Source organism: Lagopus muta, chromosome Z, assembly GCF_023343835.1.
Source record: "Lagopus muta isolate bLagMut1 chromosome Z, bLagMut1 primary, whole genome shotgun sequence".
Lineage (NCBI taxonomy): Eukaryota > Metazoa > Chordata > Aves > Galliformes > Phasianidae > Lagopus > Lagopus muta.
In genome coordinates this window covers 33,201,073-33,221,661 of record NC_064472.1, presented here as the reverse complement: position 1 = coordinate 33,221,661, position 20,589 = coordinate 33,201,073, and the positions used below count along the sequence as shown (strand labels likewise).

Genomic DNA, 20,589 nt, shown 5'->3' with positions numbered 1-20,589 from the left:
CCTCCACGGTTCTGCAGACTGAGAAGGAAAAATCAACGCCAACAGGTAAATCATCACAACTGAGTAAGGCAGCCAGACATGCTCCCCATTGCATACCAGCTACCATTCTGTGTTTCTGATCTCAGAAGATCAGCTAAGAAGCTGGCACTGAAAGCTTGTTGGTGATTGAATTTTCAATAGACAGAACACACTGAAAAATGAAGTTACACAAACATTTGCAGTATTCACGTTATAATCCCAAGCAGAGACAGCAAAAGTTCTAAATCCATTTCATTCTCTTTTTATCTACTTCAAAAATCACTTAAGTCAATAATAGATGGAAATCAAGTTGGAAAGCATTAACAATAGGATCAGTTTTGTTCCTAATACAGATGAGTTAAAGAAGAGTTGAGCTGGTTTTTGTTTTTGTTGCCATTTTTGTTTTTATCAGATATAATCACAGAAACACATGCACATCTTGAGTTGGAAGGGATCCAGAAGTATCACTGAGGCCAAAGCCTGATGTTATACTTAACATCTTAACTTACAAAACTAAGTGGTACACAGAAAAGGCTTTGAGCTGAGTGATCTGCTTTAGAAATCATTTTGCTTATAACCATTACTTAATAATCTCAACTCTCTCCCCTTTAAAACCACTTACCTTGGCTAAATTAACAAAGTCAGAAAGCTAAAATTTCCTGACCAAACACTGTGCCGATTATAAATTACCCAGATATTTCATTAACATTTCTGAATTGAGATAAAACTGTCATGATACAACTGTACATTATACTGTAAGGCATGGAAGAAGACAAATTTTTCCTGAAAGAGCATGAAGTTCATGAAACAGAAGAGTGTGAAAATCTTCAGAAAAGATTATGGAAAGCTATAACTGAAAAAGTTAACAGAATATGCGGGGCTGTAATTTGGTTGTGCAGAAGATTCACAAGTAAAGTGAATCTTCAGATTCACTAAAAATGTGTTCCAATGAAGCAGTTAAACCATTCTGAGGTGAAAGAGAAGCTACATCAACAGGAAAAAAAAAACAACAAAAAACAAACAAACATGATATTGCTCCGTCTGTCAAATCAAAGTAAATCCAAAGTTTAAGTCAACATTAATGATACTCTTGTATACTGAATAGGTTCTATACAGACCTATTCCAAGATTCTCTTTGGTAAAGATATCACCTAAAAAGGTGTTAGGGAACTAATTTCTTCCTTCTTAAATGCATAACTCTTGAGAGGAGAATTATACAATACAGTTATATAGCTTTGAGTTCCTGTGATATGTTCTGAATTGATAGCACTCTTCTGAAAGAAGAGAGGATATAAGCAAAAACCTTAATAAGAACATGTTGTCATGCTTCCTTAACTTATGTAGAAGTTGGTGATTGGTACGAGTCACCAACTTCTACCTAAAAAACTCAAAGTATCTATACAGGGTATATTACTTTTTACTCTCATATGAAATAGACTATTATAGAAAAGATTACTGCAGCGATCTACTTTCAGTACCTTGTGGTATGCTAAGCTACAAGTTAAAAGGCTACCACAAATGTTTTCCACCCCAGTAAAAACACTGAGCATAATACACTCAGAATCAATTTTTGTGATAATTTAAAGCAAAGGTTAATAACAAAACATATTCCTGGACATGAAGATGAAAAATTAAGGAAGGAAGCCTTGAATTTTATAAACTATGCAGAGGCACAAGTAATTCACTACATTCAACATTGTTTAAATACATGCCAGTATCTCTGTGCTTTACTTTTCCTAATATCCTATTTTTTTTTAGATGGAATACAAAACAAAAATGTTATTAAGCCTGAAAACCTTCTTATAGCTTATTAAGCTTTATTTCAATGAGCTAAAATTTTCCATATTTTTCATCTATAAAATTTGTTAAGTAAAACAAATGTTTTGTCTTTTTATATCTGGAGAAAGAACAGTAAAACTACCACCGCAACCACATATAATCAAATTTCATCCTAAAACAAATAGGTTAGAATAAGTGTTTTAACATGATGACAAACAGTAAATCTGTTCCTAAATCATCTTAAATACACTTAAATAACTTCCCAAATCAAAATACACAAGCAATGCAAAAGTAGTATGTAAACACTATCCTAATAACTGAGCTTCTTCTCTGCAGATAAACGTCCCAACACAAAAAAGGAAACTAGCAACATGTTCTGAGTACATTTGACACAGTTCAATAATAGATATGCATATAGGTATAGCATATGTAACATTTTTTAAATCACGCTTTTTTTCTCAATTAAAAACATGAATGTAGTATCAGCAGTTTTATTTGTTTTTAAAAAATGTTAGATGTTTAAACTCACCTTTCCACAGCTAAACTGATAGCTTGCGTAAGGTCTGGATTTGACACTTGGAGACGTTTCCAAAGAGACCACACAAATTCTTTATCAGCCTTAAAAAGAAGAAAAAAGACATAAATAGAATTAGTATGGACTATATCTCTTGTAACCAAAAAGACAACTTGAGAACATAGAGAAGACAACTATTAAAAAAACTCTCTATTATAGTAAGCATTACCATATCTTGAAACTAAAAACATACTAAGCAGTTCTTAAATAAACAGTTTTAACAATGTAGATTTTTTTTGATCAACTATAAAAGAGTGTGCAATGTGACATATAGCAGCAAAAAACAATATTATTCAATCAAAATTGCCTTCTGGTATATTAACTTCAAGAATGTCTAGTAGTATATATCTATCAATATATGTTCAGTTTACAATACACATAGAATACATAATTCAACATTAAATTCTGTTATGCACAGCTCCTAGATTTGTTTCAAAGCAGACAGCATAAGCCTAACAAATGTTCTAACTTGCATCATATAAAAGCTTCAGAAAAGATTCTTAAATAAGAGAGAGAAAAAAGTGCTTTTAAAAAAATGCAATGAAGAAAGTTTGTGAGAGTCAAAGGTAAGCTAAAAGCTTTTCCAGATTTCTATTTTTCACTACACATAACATGTTATTTTGCATGGTTATTTTGTATTGTATTTTTATTACAATACAATAGTATTACTGGAAGTGCCAATATTGACGCAGTCAAAAATTAAAATCATATTGTGTTAACTCTATAAGACAAAAACCAGCAATGTTGAAGTCAAGGAGAACAGAGCAAGAAAGCAAAGCATATGTACATAAACCATGCACTGGACTAATATCAAGTCTACTGAACACAGGCTATCATCAAATTAAAAATTAATAAATCAAAACTGTCAAACTGCCAGCCAGATTAAAAAAATCACAAGGATGCAATTTAGGCTACTTTTATTAGCTTTTAATCTTAAAAAAAAGTGGAATGTGCATAAAAAAAATCTATGACATGAAAGGAAAATCACCACTCCGATGGCTATCGCAATTTCCCTGCTTTCCTTTTCTACCTAGCTTCCAGAACCTAAGAGCATGCTAAAATAAAGATTTAATTTGTTAGCAAGAAACTCACTGAAATAATCTAGAGTAGATAAATAACACAGCTTTTCTCTGAAAAAAAAAAAAAAATCTTAAACTTTATTAACATCTAAAACAGAAGACTTGAGTTCCTCTCTTTACCTCCACCATTTGGCTTCATTATAGTTTTCTCACTTAATTTCCTCTTCAATCATTTTCTCACTTTTTATGGACATGAACAGATTGTTCCTTTTCTCAGATTACTCTGTCCATGACTAGAAACAGCTAAAAGCAATGGTCATGTAAGACATACAACAGTGTAACAGAACTACAGGTTTGACCTCACAAGAGTTAATGAAAACCACACATTGTATGACTAAATTAGAGTCAATCTCAGGAATAGAAACTGCACTTTATACTTTTGCTATGTTTTCTTTCCATTTGTTCCCAATCAGCCTTTCCTTCTGGGAAGCAGACTTAAACTTTACAAGCAATATTAGATCCAGCACATGACAGCTGGTCCAACATAACGTTTCTCTTCCTTCAAAACAAGACAAATACCTACAAGATGAAATCGAAAGACATCTCTAAAGCCAAGATAATTTCAATCAGGATTTATCAGTGTATTGAGTCTAAGTTATTAAATCAACAGTAATATCATCATAAACAAAATTATAATTAAAAAATTAATAATGATTACATAAGAACTAGAATAAATGACTGTAAATACTTTATGAGGCAACCCTGAAAACCTTTTTTTAAAGTTCTGAGTGTCCTCCTTTAAAATTTAGAAATGCACACATTTGAATTTTAAAATTCCATGAAGAATGTGAACAATGAACTTGTGCAAAAAAAAAAAAAAACCTGAAAAGTGGAGGGGGAGGGGGCTAACTGTTTTGTTTTTCTTAGAAATATCCTCTTCTTTGTAATACAGTCACTTCTAGTTTGTAGATATTTAAATCCTTAAATGCCATCAACTTTGTCAACCGCATAGAGAAGAAAACTTTATGGAAATTTCCTGCACTAGTAAAGTATTGATGGAAACAAAAAAAAAATTATCCAACTATTTTAAGAACACACACCACCAACAAATCAGACTGAGCTAGCTATGTCAGTAATTAAATAAAAGAAACACTCTGGTCACAAGTGTGAATTGAACAATTTGAGGCTGTCACCAGCTCATATGCAAAATGGACTACAGCATAAAAAAAAACAGTAGTAACAGTTGGTCTTTCACAAAATCAGAGAAATTTAATGTAACTATCTCTGTTGAATATATAGAACAGTAGGTGCTGAAAGTCCTGACAAGAGGACTTCATTTCTGGTATTTAAAAAAAAAAAGGTAAAAGGAAGAAATAGGCCTCTAGCTATTGCACACTATTACAGACACACACACACACACACACACACACACACACACACACACACACACACACACACACACAAAAGTCCTGAAAGGGAGATCATGGTTTTCTAATTAGTGTGGGTTAGCAATATAACGACTGCTCACTGACACTGTGGCATGCAAGCCAGCAGATAACGAACAGGATAATGAAGTGTTAAGGCAGAAGATGAGAAAAAACTAGGCCTCAAACAGTATTGTAATCAATCGTGTTAATCAAACGAGGCCACAAATTGTTTCTCACCTCTTTTCAAAACCAAGCAATACAGCCTCTCACTCACTGACTGATGTCACTTCATGATACTTACATGACCTCGGATTTCAGTGTATCATCTCTGAAGACTAAACTGTACACCTCTTTACTGTTTAATCAAAAAATCTGGCAAGAGCAGATCCTGCAATACCTTACCACATCATCAGAAAAACCTCAGTGTGTGTAGATACTGATTTCCAAACAAACCATTCCTTTTTCACAGGCTGAAGCTAAATGAAAAATAAAAATATTTTTCAGGCTTGGAAAAACCACTGCAGGCATCCACAAAGCATTAGTATCTAAACAGAACATACATTCTGTGTGTTCTGAATGCTTAAGAACACCATTCATTTCTTTCTAAAGACCATCAAAGAAAGAACACAAATCCAAATAAAAACTCACTAATTAAAAGCAATAGAAATGAGATTTGTTTTACATTATTTAGGAGGACACTAATTATGTCAGCAGTTCTTACACTCTTAAGTGGCATCGGTTCAAGCATAAAGAACTATTTGAACCACAGCATAGGAATGAACATCTAATAATCTAGCGCAACTACACTTTCAAAATACTATTAATTCAAATCTCAGTTAATCAGCAACATAAAGAGCAGAGCTGAACTGATACAAGTACCTGAACATTTTCATACCTTTCATACATGATTCAGTGTAATTTTGTACTGAACTACTTAAAATCACTCGCAAATTAGGCTAAGGGACAAGCAGTCATTGCAGCATGCTTAAAAAAGTACAGACAGTACTTAAAAACTTTCAAACTTAAAAACAAGCAAAATTACCGATGTTGATTTGTGAGCTTACAGGCTTTCTTCAATCTAATTTTGTCTGCTTTTATAAGATACTGAATTTATTTATCATCAGGCTTCCTTAGATCTTGCCTTTACTTTCCTCTGTACAACACTGTGGAAGAAGTAGCTGTTGTGTTTTCTGTTCACTTATGTATTAGAGCAAATGAGGCTCTCAGGCTTCTGCATGACTGCAAGAAGCATTATCCACTATCATGAGATTCATCACAAGGAGAAGAGGCTGCTCTTTGAGCTGTCCTGGAAGCTCCCTCACCCGCCAGACTCCAAACTGGGAAGCTTGCATAGGGCCTCACAAGAGTACACAGCAACATGTAACTTTCAGACACCTTCTTCTAAATACATGATTCCTGCTTTTTACACACACACACACACACACACACACACACAGAACAGTGCAAAAACTATGGAAACTTGCACTAAATCGCTGCTGATGAATACCAAAGAACCACAGACTCGTAGGACTTTGAAGGAACCTCTGGGGATGCCATCAAGTCCAAGCCCCCCGACAAAAGCAGGTTCAGGTTCCCCACAGTAAGTTAAGCAAGACATTATCCAGATAGATTTGGAGTGCCTCTAGAGAAGGAGACTCCACAACCTCTCTGGACCAGCCTGTACCAGTGCTCTATCACCCTCACAGTAAAGAAGTTCTTCCTCATGTTTGTATGGAACTTCCTGTGTTCCAGTTTATGATCACTGTCCCTCGTCCTGGCACTGTACCCCACTGAAAAGAGCCTGGCACCATCCTTTTGGCTCTAGAATTTGAGATACTTATGAACTGTGATGAGATCCCTTCTCAGCCTTCTCTTCTCAAGTCTGAACAGTCCCAGGTCTCTTTCCTTGTGCAGGGGATACTCCAGGCTCCTAATCAACTTTGCAGACCTTCATTGCACTCTCTCTAGAACGCCTCTATGTCTGTTTTTTCTGAACTGGAGAGCCCGGAACTGGACACAGTACTCCACAAGTGGCCTCACCGAGGCAGAGTGGAGAGGGGGGTAACCTTCCTTGTCCTGCTGGCCATGTTCTTTTTGATGCCCCCCAGATACCGTCAGCCTTTTTCTTGGCCACAAGGGCACATCTCTGGCTCATGGCCAACCTCTCGTCCACCAGGTCACCAAGGTCCTTCTCCACAGAGCTCCTTTCCAGAAGCCTCTACCCTGTACTGAGGTGTGAGGTGATGCCATCCCAGGTGTTACACTACACCTGACCTTCTTACCTATTGCCCTGACATTTTGACCTGGGAGAAGAAGCTGATCTCCACTTTGCCACAGCCACATTCTGTGATTATCTAAGTGGAAAAAAGCTTCTCAAAGTCACAGTTATGTGTTCAAAACACATGCTCAGAAGAAGACCAGCTCCAAGACTTGTGTGACCTGCTGTGGGCAACGTGCTTTAGCAGGCATTTGGACTTAAGTCCAGAAGTCCCTTCCAACCCTCGCGATTTTGTGATCCTGTGATAATGCCCAATTTTTCAGGGTCATACTCAGTGGAGTTTTGAATATTAACTAATAAATACTTTCCCAATATGCTCATTGCCAGAAAGAGAGAGAGAGGTTGCTGAACCTCATAAGGCTCCTCTCCGCCCAGCTCTCTAATCTACCCAGGTCTTGCTCAATAGCAGCAGCCTTTTGGTGTGCCAGTACTCCTCCTTTGCACCATTAGAAGACCATTGATGAAGATGCTTAACAAGACCCGGATATGTACAACGTATTCATGTACAGGCTGGGGAAAAGGAATTCTTCACAGTCTACCTGTGATTTCTTGTTGAGTTTACAACATGTACCACGTCTCTGGCAAATTAGATTCTACATAAACCTTGCCATGGCTCACAAAAACTGACCATACAACAATATCCAACATTGGAAGTTTCACACTAATGAACAGTAAGTTGTTTTCTTCCTAAGAACACCAACATATAGGTGTGAACAGTATTTTTAAATTAAATAAACAGGTCAGGTTAACCTCAAATCACTTACAACCATCTCACAGTTTACTTAAAGGCCTGTTCAAGAAAGAGAAAATCAGTTCCAATTTTTATTCATGTCAGTGAAATTGTTACATTCACTGCATAACTACAATCTGCCAAATTTCTATCTGCGCTGAAAGAATAGACATAAGCAGTAAATGAAGCAGGAGAGAAGAAAACGTCATAACTCATACAGAGAATAACAAAAAAAAATTGAGGAAAGTCATATGGAATATAAGCAGTATACACAAAATAAACTTCAAAGAAATTGCTAAATAGAAAAGGCTAATTCAACAACAACAACAAACTTTCCAGGTAAGAAAATCATACTAGTTACTACAAACGTTGAACACTATCATATTAATAATTAATAAATGTTGTTTAAATAACAATTCTTGTCATCAAAAATAAAGTTACAAATGCTATTCAGTAATTATATCATCAAATATTCTAGCCCATATGAACAAATGCTTGCATATTTGTATTTTTGTAATTGTACAAAACAGAGCAGCTTTCTTCCTAAGCGAATCTTTCTGCCAAAGCAGTAATGGAAAAAATTACTTAACTATGCTTTCAAATATGTATTATCAGCATTAAAATAAAACACCATCGACATTCAAAAATCAATGAGATTCATTTCACTGAATGTTAATATGGAGACGTGGAAATTTTTCTCATTATCACAATAAAACATTAGGAAAATACAATGAATGGTAAGTTACTATTAAATGTGATTTACTTGTCAAACATTTTCATAACTAAAACTGTTTCAAATAAATCTACAAGCAACTACATTTAATATAATAGAATATTAGTTAAAAATTATTACAGTTTTAAGATGGAAAGACGTTTAAATAGTCTCTTAAACTGTTGGCACAATTAAAGGATTTGGTAAGGCAGTTCCCTGAATGGTCTTGGGAGCCAAACAATTTCTTCTGAAAAAAGGCTGCTTAGACAGTCTGAAGTTGGCACAGAAAAACACTGCAGCTGTCAAGGTCTGGGATATATCAATCTTCAGCATACCCAAGGAATGTGCAGTCTACTCAAGTGTACATTAGCAGCTCAAGAGGTCAGTGAGCATACCTTGAACAGCTGAGAACTTCTGTACACAAGGCAGAATACAGATGTCATTTGAAAGTTATTGCAAATTACTCACTAAAATTATGATTATCCATAACACATCTAATGTCAGATAAAGATGCTTATCCTGTGATGAAGTATGCCAGCTAGAACTAGAGAATTACAAAGTAAAAGACAGAGTACATTGAAAAGTGGGATTTTCCATCAGTCCACAATGAAAGTAGTCATAATCATATAATACTGCAGGATGTACCGGATAAACAATAACTGTTCTTTGCAAAGCAAATTGGATTTATTTATTTATTTTACTACTTTTTAACAGTTCAGAAGCTGGAAAAAATTTAAATTGAACCACAGGTTAAATAACATGAATTTCCACAGCTTAAGTACTTGCTTGCAAGACGTGAATTACTAAACATTAGCTTAAGCCACAAACAGAGAATCTGTCTGGCTTTTACATAAGGCAAGACAAATATCCTCATTTCAATCCACTTTTTGTCTTCTCCTCTTTGAAGGGACATCTGAGCCTAAATATTGTTCTGGACAATTGACATGGCATTGATATTGGTATTTTTACTGCATGCAGTATCTGTGTGCTGGAAACTAAAAAGTGACCTCATTAGTTTTCAGTATTTCCACACTACTTTATCAAGAAGAATTAGCTGTTTTTTTGTTTTGTTTTGTTTTTTAAGTCATGATAAAAAAACTCTTAAGAGAAAAAGGCTTTTAATTTAGCATTGACAATGATGAAAACATAAGCACTATCTTTTTGCTCATATGAATAATCATTCATGACTTCGTGTATTAAATTTATAGGTAGATTTATTTTTTCTCTATGTATCTACAGTAAACTGAGCTGAGAACAAGAATAAACTCAAAAATCTCCTTCAGTATAAATCATACATCACATGCCTTAACTACACTTTAGAGGCATTATTCTTTTTGATATTCCACTTTATTTCAGAGTATGTAAACTATTAGAATTGTTCATAGCATACCCTAACTTTTTATAGCATTACAAATAACTTACTAAGTACTGCCTTCTGAAACTAGAAACAGAATGCCCACAGAAAACAAATGAAAGGCAAAAAGGTGAAAACAAAGCAAAACAAAAAAAAAAACTGCAAAACAAAACAACACAGCCACAACACTCACGCCCAAGTCCGCCTCCCAACAAGCGCTAAAAAAGCAAAGGTCTATGGGACACTAGCACTTGTTTAAAATTTTAAGCAGCAGATACAGACCAATACCCCCAAAAGGGGAAATTAAGCATTTAGCAGGACAGAGGGAGCTATTGGTTTACTGTTTTTAGTATGAAATCTTTAACACCAGACACTGACAGTTTTTTGGTAACAGAGAGTACTTCGCTATTAAGTGAAATGTACATCACTATCATGCTGGAAGAATTGATACTGAAATGCATTTAGCACACAGGACTGAGCAAATCAGATTAGCTTTCAGAAAGACCGAGAAAACATGAAAACAAGTCTGGCATAAACATTCAAGCACAGGAAAAAAAGGCTGTTATACTCTCTCCTGCCAGCCAATGTTTCTGATTAAAGAGCTTAAGACTTTAATCAAGCTAATGGATACATTTTACATGCAGATAATAGACTTGCTTCTTGATGTCTCCTAACTTTTAAAGGTACACTGCTAGTTTTCTACCAGTGCAAAATGTCTAAACCTTACTGTGACAGCTTCTGCTTGTGATTTCCAGTTACACACTATACTCCTCAGTAAGAAGTATTCTCTCTACAACTCATTCAGTCTTGTTGAATGATTGTACAGTACAAAATACTCCATGCTCTGAACCTTTGAGGTACTAAGCTTTTTAAGAATCAAAAAAGTCACTAGAATATGAGACTGATCAGTACCTCACCAGAAAATATATTGCCTTACATACACCGGCTGCAAATAAGACATTAGCTTATTTTCAGCTTCACTAGTCACAAACATGCAGTATGCACCACTACATCTATCAGTTCAATACATTTGTAAGAAAATTGATAACTTCAAAATAGATGCCATCAGAAAACAAGTGAGTCTTCCTCCCCAGTTTATTAATGCTGGAATTCTAACGGTATAAAACCACCACATGAAGTTACAATTATAGAAAAATAATTAGCTATGTTCCAGTTACAATCCTCTGCATAAATAATTTCATCATTTTTGTTAGTATTTCTGGGTAAAAAGAAAATGCTTTTGAATCAAACATCAGAAAAGGATACCATTTTATTTATACATAAAATATAAAAACTTGTGCTATGCATAAATATACACAAACACACAAAGAAGTTGTATCCTTCCTCTCTGAACTCTGTTCAAAGCAAACAAGAACCAAAAAACAACATTTACTGTTACATTGATGAGCTAAGCAGAAGGAGCACAAATGACACGCTAAAGATGCTGTCATTACACATGAAGTCTTCAAATTAGCCTGGAGATTGACAAAAAGGTGGCAAAATACTTAACTGAATAATTCTATTATACATTCTTAATTGACATGAATTGACTTATTTAGCACGGACAAGAAATACAACATTGTTCCTGGTCTGACATGGCAGGAAATGAAGTAGCACTACAAAAGTCAGTTCATTACCATCACGCTAGGACTGGTCAGAAGTGAAAGTAAGTTAAAAAGCAAAAGTTATCTGATAGACATGAACCTATAATATACAATTCCATCCTCACTAGTAAATAACTTCCCTCACTTTTTCCTAACAGACTGAGCACACAACAGTCAGGATGATCTGCATTTGCCTTCATTAACTGATTCATTATTCTCACAATTGCTTTCTTCTGAGTACTCGGTATGGAACACTTGGTCAATTTAAGAACAGTTTCCAAAGATGCAATTATAAGAGAAAGCAAAGGATTCAGTTGCAGAGATGAGAGTTTCTTTTGTACATCCGTTAGCTTTAATACATCAAGAACAGGATAACTCAGCTGTAAGCATCCGTTTCAAGCAACAAATTTCTCAACTCGAGGAGTAAAATCCAACCACAGTCACTGAAGTAATTCCACAGAATCACAGACCGGTTGAGATTGGAAGTGACTTTTGGAGGCCAATCTGGTCTGAAGCCTCAGCTCCAGCAGGGACACCCAGCGCATATTGTCCAGGACCACGACCAGATAGCTTCTGAAGATCTCTAGGGAGAATACTTCACACCCTCTCAGAGCAACACCTAAGCTGCTCACAGTACTAAGTCACTCACACGGTGAAAAAGTGTTTCCTTCTGTTTCAAAGGAACCAGGACTCACATCTCTCTTTCTGCAGAACAACCTTCCATCAGGCCTCCAGCCTGTCCTGATGCTCAGAGTTCCTTACCAGTTGCAAGGCTCTGATATTCCACTCATCCATTTCTCCACTCTGTCCAACAGATGAACAGCAGCAGAACCCTCCGATATATCAGTTTCCAGTTCTGTATCACCAAAATTCCTGAGGTTATGATCTGCCTCATCGTTCAGATTATTAATGAAAGGTTGAGACTGACCTGCCACCTGGACCACTTTCCTGCCCTTCCTGAAGACAGGAGTCATCAGCTTTTCTCCAGGCTTCAGACACTCATACCGGTTACCTAAAGATCAAGTGTAGTCTTGCAAAGACAACAGCCAGCTCCTTCAGCACTCAATCTCCCCATTCTCTGTGACCTGGGATTCCTGAAAGCCAGTCTTGCTATTAAAGAATGAGTCAAAAACAGATATACTTTTTCCTGTCCTGTGTAACCAGGTTCCCCACACTATTCAGGAAAGGGCCTCCATCTTTCCTAGTCTTTCTTTTGCCCTCCCAAATTAACCACCCTTGCTTCCACCCTCTGTGTACTTCCTTTTTGTGTTTATATTGTACACATCTCTGAGTTCGACAGGAGCTCCTTGTTCCCCCATGTAGGTATTTTTGCCCAACTTCTCCTTTTGGGTGGACCTCTTCTGAGCTTGGAGGACATTACCCTTGAATATTAAACCAGCTCTTCAGGCCTCTTTTTCCCCTCCATTATCTCATTCCATCGGACTCTTCCAAGAAGAAATCTGAAGAGGCCAAACCCTATACTTCTGAAGTTCAGGCTGAGCATTTGCTTTTCAGTCTTCTCACTGTCCACAGGATCCTTAACTCCACCGTCTCAGGGTCACTGCAGCCAAGTGATCTTCACATTTCAGAAAAAAAAATTCATCCTTGGTGAAAATGAGGTACAGCACACGATTTGAAGGGAAGATACATTGAATGAAATAAGATACAAGTTTTGCATGTAAGTTATTTTAAGAATTCAACTGTGGTTTTGAGAAAAGAGAATAATCTTAATCTTACTATAATCGTAATCTTACTATAATGCATTTCATATTTCAGTGGATTTCAGGACATGGGAATCCACAAGTTTCATTTCACAGACAACACATTCATATAAACACACATTTGGGTATATTCAGTCTGAATTATCATGACTAATCAAGTAAAATGTGGGTCCATCACATTAATTCTGACTGAAATTACAGTTCTTTCCAAAAAGTCCTCTAAAATTCTACAAAAGGTAGAATTCTAAGTGGAAATCTTTTAAGTTAGGAGCTAAATAGAAACTGAAATCACTGAAAAAGTGCACACAGTAACAACAAAGAATAAGATTACTTAAAGTAAATCTTGAAGAACTGCATATGTCCCCCCAAATTAAAAAAAAAAAAAAAAAATCACACAGGCCTTCTTAAAGAAGCTCTCCTCAAGGTCAAAACTCAGAAGTTGTGCAGTTTGACACATGGAAGTCCCACTGTGTTAGAGAATTGTGTTTAGTGCAGCTGGAAAAACTACAAGCAAGAGCCTACAATTTCACTATGAAGTAAAACATGACTTTCTTTATTGAGAAACAGCACAGATCTTTTGTTCCCATAAAAGGAATCTTTCTACTCATGCCTATCTCTGTACCAGATACTTGCTTCTCACTTACTCTAGAGGCTAATTGAAATACAACATACAGACGTGCCATGAGTAGGTAATGAAAATAAATGCAATAAATATACAATTTTTAACAACTCTCATTCTATGTTCATCTTCACAGTTGTACACGAATATGAAATATTTTTCAGTACAAAAAGTACAAGCAGTTTCATTCCTATTAGCAAGAAGTTGTTAAAAATAAAAGAAATAAGATTAAACAAACTTAGCCATTCAATGACACTGTTTCAATATCTAGAAGAAAGGGTAAGGCCTTTATTAACAGCACCTGTACCAATCAGACTCATGTGATTTAGACTCCTTATGGCAAAATATAAGAAAATAACAACAAACAAACAACAACAAAAAAAAAAAACCCACCCAAAACACTAAACAGCTGGCATCCCAAGGTACCAATAAGTATGTGGTCTTGGCTTAATCACTAATAAAAGAAATTAGTATTTAATGAATGGAGGCATTAAACACTCTGCACCATTTTAAATAAACAGTATATGGGAATATAAACAATCCCGAAGAAAAAGGAATGCATACAAATTCTCACAATGATGGTTCACAACCATTTTACTTTTTAGTCACAAAGCCAAAATAAGAAAGAACTTTACCTAAAAAACATATCACTAAGGAAGAAACATGAAATTTTTCTATAATATATAATATTCTTTAATAATTTTCTTTAAAGCTATTGATTTAAACACTTTTAAGACATGCAATCAACACACATTTAAAACACTCATGTAACAGAAGAAGATATAATGCTCTGGGTATTTTTTTTTTTTAACCTCCTTAGCGTATTTTTCACATAAACTTCTAGACAAGGAATTTATTAATAACTACTTATAAGCCAAATGGCCATTATCATGACTTCTTTTAATTTCCAGTGGGTGTCCAGAATATTATTGATAAAGAAGGGCAGAATGCATCTGTTTTCCCAAGTAATGGAAATTTCTTGTGTTACAGCAATTCTATGCTTTGTCAGTGCTAGCGATATCAAACAGATTATTTTACATCCTTCCTAGACACACAAGTTGATCAAAACAAGTCCATCTGCCCATAGAAGTATTATTCTTTCACAAACAGTATAAAATTGGGCATGAAGATCAGACCAGGTCTATGCACAGCTTTCCAAGTTAAGCAAGAAACAAAACAGTACCACTAGAAGCTGTAGCTGCAGTCACCCCATCTTCCACAAACTAACAGTCCACTTTTTTAATTCCCTTTTTTATCTAAAACCTTACTCCCTTTCTATCTAAAACCAGATATGTACAGTCCATACTTATAAACATCACTCCAACAACTGACAATGAACAGAAGTAACATTGACAGCAACTATAAGGTCTGTTTCTTCCCCAGTTTATATTTATCATCTTTTGAAGCTGAATTCTACCTGATAATCTGCAGCAGGAGGCTATCCACACACAGATTAGCCATAAATTAGCAAATTCATTAGTAATGAAGAATTTTCTGGTTTTGAATCCATTTACAGATGCAATTTATAGAAAGCCAGTACTGTAGCATAAACTATGCAGAAAGTGCCATGCAGTGCTGTTTTCTTGAAAAATCTGTTCCTTAGCAACAGTTGCATATGCCTTTAAACTCCTACTACAACAAAGGAGTTGGCTTTATAATCATGGTTGCTAGGAAAAACAAGTGAACTAGAAAATATAACAAAAAAAGACATGTCTAATACTCCTTGTAACTACAGCTTCAGAGAGAAGTGTGTGTGTGCTTGGTTTCCACAGAACCACAGAGTTAAAAAGGAAGTGCAAACAGGAGAAAACACACCTTATTTTAGCAGAAAGAGTTGTAATATTACTTCTTTACTAAAAGCTGCAGCTAATAAAACAGTGAAGGCCTTGTGCAATTAACACCAGTAGTAGGGCATGCACCTGTTTCTTTCTACTCTATATTTCTACTAACATTCCCTGCAACAGAAAATTCAACCAGCAAAAGCTGGTCTCACTCTCTGTTATATTGAAAGTTAGGATTTGATGAAGTCTCACCAAATATTTTAAAGAATCTTTTCTACCTCTTCGTTTAGGGAGTAGCATGTATTAATAACTTGTCTATGTAATTCAACAGTTAAAGAGACTGGGAGCTATGATAAAGCAGAGGATAATGTGCATCCTTTAGCAAACGGCTGTCTTCTACCAAATGGCCCAGAAACTCTACAGATTGAGATTCTAGAGACCCAGCATATCATAGCATATACCCTTTAAAAAAAAAAAAAAAAAAAAAGACAAAGAGACATCACAATTTCCTTTACCTCAAGTAACTACACTTGCAAGAAAACAAAAAAGCCCACAACACAAAACAAAAAAACAGCACTTTCATTTGCTCAAAAAAAAAAAAAAAAAAAAAAAAAACAGAACCAAAAGGAAAATCAGAAAGCACACCCCAAAACTTATAAGCACCAATGAGAGCCAAGGACTCCAAGGAGGAATTTAACATAGCTATTAAAGATACTCCAAGGAAGGCTCTCAAGATATTTAGGTGGTAGGCAGAAGCACAACACACTAAAATAGAATGCAGCAGTTAAAGCAAGTAACAGAAACTGGATGTGTTAAAACTCACTGTCTGACCTCTTCCTTTCCACTGTTCCCCAACAAAGTAGAGCGAGACAGAACTGGAACAACAAGGTCAGAAAAAAAAGAAAAGTATTCATGTCTTCTCCTCTGCAACTGCTTTCAGGAAACAACTCCATTACTCAAGCTATTTTTAAATAAAATTAAAAGTAAAGGAGCACTGAAATGAAGGGTCATTCATTAACTGAGTATCAAAATACTTATACAGTGTTCTGCTGCAGATGCAGCAATCACTATTTTCCCAAACAGAATACCAGAGACAAAGAGACTCCAAATATTTCCTTTCTCAGCTTTATAAAAGTCTCCACCATGGATGGTTTGGGAGCTTTGGATCATTTTCTTAATTGCCTTCTTATTTCAGATGATAAAACAGTATCAGTATTTACAAAACAACTTGAAGAGACTTGCTATGCTCAAGAATCTACTTATCGCGATTCAAGTTCCCATAATGTTGTTACAAAAACTAAAGAAAACACCAAGTACTGTAACTCTAAGCCAACAAGTTCTAGACTTATCTTAAAAGGCTAAAAAACATGATGAGGTTAAAATCCTAGAATACAGCACTATATCAAATAAGAAAAAGGGTCGACAATTCCAGGATCACGTTGCAAAAAAAGACAGTAGCCAAAAGCAAGCAGATTGCTCCAAAAGTAAAATCTCCTACTACCATGGAAACTATAGCTGATTAAAAAAGCACACTAGTACTACTTGACAGTGCAAATTCATAGCAGTAGAATGCTATTTTCAATACAATCACCACTATTAGCCATATAGTATCAGCAGTGAAAACAAGAGCTTGCATGCCATGCTCACAAACATCCACATCAGTGGAGGTGATCCACTGTTTCACAGCTGCTGTGATGGCACTAATGCTAGAAAAATCTTGCCCATGTAGACCATCTCTCATTGGCCTGAACAAATGGAAGTCAGAAGGTGCCAAACCCAGACTTCATGTTAGAGGAAAGGCCAGCTAAGATTGGTAATGTGCTTCATGGTCTTCAGGTGGATGAGGCCTGGTGTTATTATGCTGAGAGAAACTTTGTCTTCTCCAGCCTGACTCTGGAAGTGTGAGCCTTCAACTCAGACAGGGTCACAACATAAAGGTCAGAGTAGAGCGATTGTCCAGGTTCCATAAAATCCAGAAGGATCATCCTTTTCCTACCCCAAAATTGTACACTGCTTTATCCACCCAGGGTTACATCTTGAACCTCGATGGGAAATTCATATGTAACCATTCCACGGATTGTAGTTTTGACACCAATTCATAGCGGTGACAGCGTATCTCATCACTGGTAACAACACAATCCAGGACATAATCATCTTCAGCTTCATGTTGGGTCAATACATTAAAAAGAAAATTCCGATTGCTCACTTCAAGATAATTGGAATAGGCTCATTTTAACAAATAAATACACACAACTGCATGTAAAATGCACATGAACAAATCTAAGGGGGAAAATCATATAGTTACCTAGAAGTTACTATTATTTATAACCCACTTCAAAAAATCTTTTGCGACTACACTCCAAAAGTAATGCCTCCTATTCATTTCCATGGAAACTACAATAGATACCAAGAGCACAATAGCACTACTTGATAGAGCAAATTTTCAGCTACAAAACATTGTTTTTCATTGCAGTCATCACCATCAGCTGATTCACCCAGATGGGCTGACCAAGAAGCTCTTCATTTCATGGTGACAGGGTGCACGGTCATCCAGAACATGGATTTTCTTTCACAGCACTGCTGCCACTGCTGAAACATGCCAATACTTATGTCAGTACGTACAATTCTTTCCAAATGGAGGAATTCAATTCCATACCTTTGCTTCACATGTTCTTCTATGTCAAATATCACTTTGTCAGACATGGTTTGCCATCTGTCGCACTGTAACAGCATGTAATAGAATATTCATCAGGAGGTTCAACTTCTAACTGCCATACCACCAATATTTGCCTCTGACGTCGTTGGCCAACATAATAAAATAGGAAGCATTACTTTTGGAGCAGCCCTTGAATAATATAGGTTCAGTTAACAAACAAAGGGTCTCTGATCTGCCTCCACCAAACTTCATCTGATATTGCAGATCTTCATACTGAGAAAGGGAAATGGAATTATCATTTAAAAAGAGGGTCCTGAACGTATCCTACAACACTGAGACATCTCCAAAGCATTGATTGTTTCGAATTGTTAAATGGGATTTTTGTTGATAACTCCCTCTCCCCTTTGTCCTCCAAGAGGCAAGTTTCTTCAAGTCTTGATTCTACCTGTAACACAAGTTTAGCACCAGTTGCCAGGTATACCAACGCTGTTTGGAGCTACAGCTAACAATTCAAATGCGGATGCTATTTTCTTTTTATAGATAATGACTACATATGCCCTGGACCTTACAGGCTCCATTTGAGCATGCTGCATAGTAAGATTATGGTTGGACTACCATGGAACAAGAAAGAAAGCAAGGCAAGCATCAGGTATCACTTTTCCCTATTCCTTATTTGCCAGGCTTCATGCAGTTCTCTGGCACAGCAGAGAGCCATAACAAGACCTCCTCTTGCTACCTACAATTTGCTTATTTTCATGAGATGTACTAAGTGGCAAGTACAAGCCATGAATGACCAATTGGTAAAATGATAAGTTATCTGTGAAGGATGACAGTAAGGAGGGGTTCTTCCAAGGATAACCGCTATTAGCAGCAGCACCCCCTTCAAGGATGGGCTTGGGTGCACTCAGCGCGAGACCTACCTTGCTACAAACCCGTCCGTTCATTTTTCCAGGAGTTGCACATCACAGCTCACCTTGGAATTCTCAACACTACTAGCCATGCAAATACCCGAGTTTCTCCAGGACGGAGAGGCAGAACACAGGCAGCACCTCGGGGGCCCAGCGCTTTGCTCTGGAGCTACAGTATACGTACAGGGGGCTGACGTGCTGTGGGCACGAGGCTGCCCGGCCTCAACGCCACTACCCAGACCCGCCGGACAGGTGTGCCCCGCGGGATGCCCGCGACGTTCTGGGGCTGCTCCCCCTTCTCTCCCCACCCGCCCGAATCCGCGGCCCATCGGCACCAGGCCGCCCCTCAGCGCTGCGCCCCGCGCTCAGATACCTGACAGCGGCTCAGCTCCTCCGCCAGGCACCGCAGCTCTTCCTCCAGCACAGCCACCCGCGATGCGGCCGCCTCCAGGCGCCCCGCTGCCATCGCCGGCGTCGTTCTGTCAGCCTCTAGCCGGAGATCACAGGCCCCACAGCGGCAGGAAGGGATGCGGAGAGCGCCCGCCCGCTCCTAAGGGAAAGAAGAGAGAAGCGGTGCCGCGAACCGCACGAACGAAAACTTTCCCCCTTCGGTTCCACTTACCGCGCGCACGAGCGCCGGAAACCACGGAGAAGGACGCTGCGCAATGACGTCAGCCCAACCGCTACCGCTGCGGAGCGGAGGGACGCGAGGGCAGGTTTGAATTTGCCCGCCCGAGCGGCGGGGCCGCGCATGCGCCCTACGTGAGCCTCGCCGAGCGGGGCGACGAGCCGCCTTCTCCCGCAGCGTGCGGGAGCGGAGGTGGCTCCGCCCGGATGCAGCGCTTTGCCTTGCTCTCCCCTGAGCTGCGGGAGCCCCGAACGTTGTCTCGTCCGGCAGTACTATGCAGACGTTTTGTTTCTTTCGAGTGGGTTTAAGACCCTATAATTGGAAATTAATCCTGATAGAGCGTTCGGATCTTCTGAAATCCATGGAGATTCGTGATCCTTGAGGTCTCTTCCAACCCTGGCCGTTCTGTGAAATACTTGTGTGTGAGCATCTACGTAAATGTACGTGATTTAAAAACACGGTATGGAGAGTGTGTTGTTTTTTAATAAAGGAGAAAATGATGTTGCCCAAGCAAATGTTGCAGTGCTTTCTGTAGTCTGCACAGAAAACAACAGACTCAAAAAAAAAGAGCTCCGATTTTTTTCCCAAACACGTGAGAAAGGAGGTAGAAACATAAGTTTGGTATAGTTTTCAGCCTGGAAGTGAGCACTGACTCTGCTGCATTTCAGCAACATCTGCACTTTGCTGTAGGACTATTTTTGCACCTATGAGGCATGCTTTCCAAACCCATCCGTTACCATTTTTGCACAGGTACCAGAAAAGTTGTCCCAAGGGTACTGTT

At 37.5% G+C, this 20,589-nt stretch overlaps 1 protein-coding gene across 2 annotated transcripts in view; it reads right to left on the bottom strand.

Moving 5' to 3' along the window:
• The window catches only part of CNTLN (centlein), a 185,955-nt gene extending 166,087 nt beyond the window's left edge, over nt 1-19,868 (bottom strand). Inside the window, exons 1-3 of one of the 2 annotated variants that reach the window (XM_048931533.1) lie at nt 19,803-19,868; nt 19,554-19,730; nt 2,327-2,415 (exon numbers count right to left, since the gene is read on the bottom strand). In XM_048931533.1, coding sequence (XP_048787490.1) covers nt 2,327-2,415; nt 19,554-19,646 — 182 coding nt within the window. In that variant the 5' untranslated portion in view covers nt 19,647-19,730; nt 19,803-19,868. The other variant, XM_048931532.1, reaches the window with a different exon arrangement.
• Nucleotides 19,869-20,589: the final 721 nt, after the last annotated feature.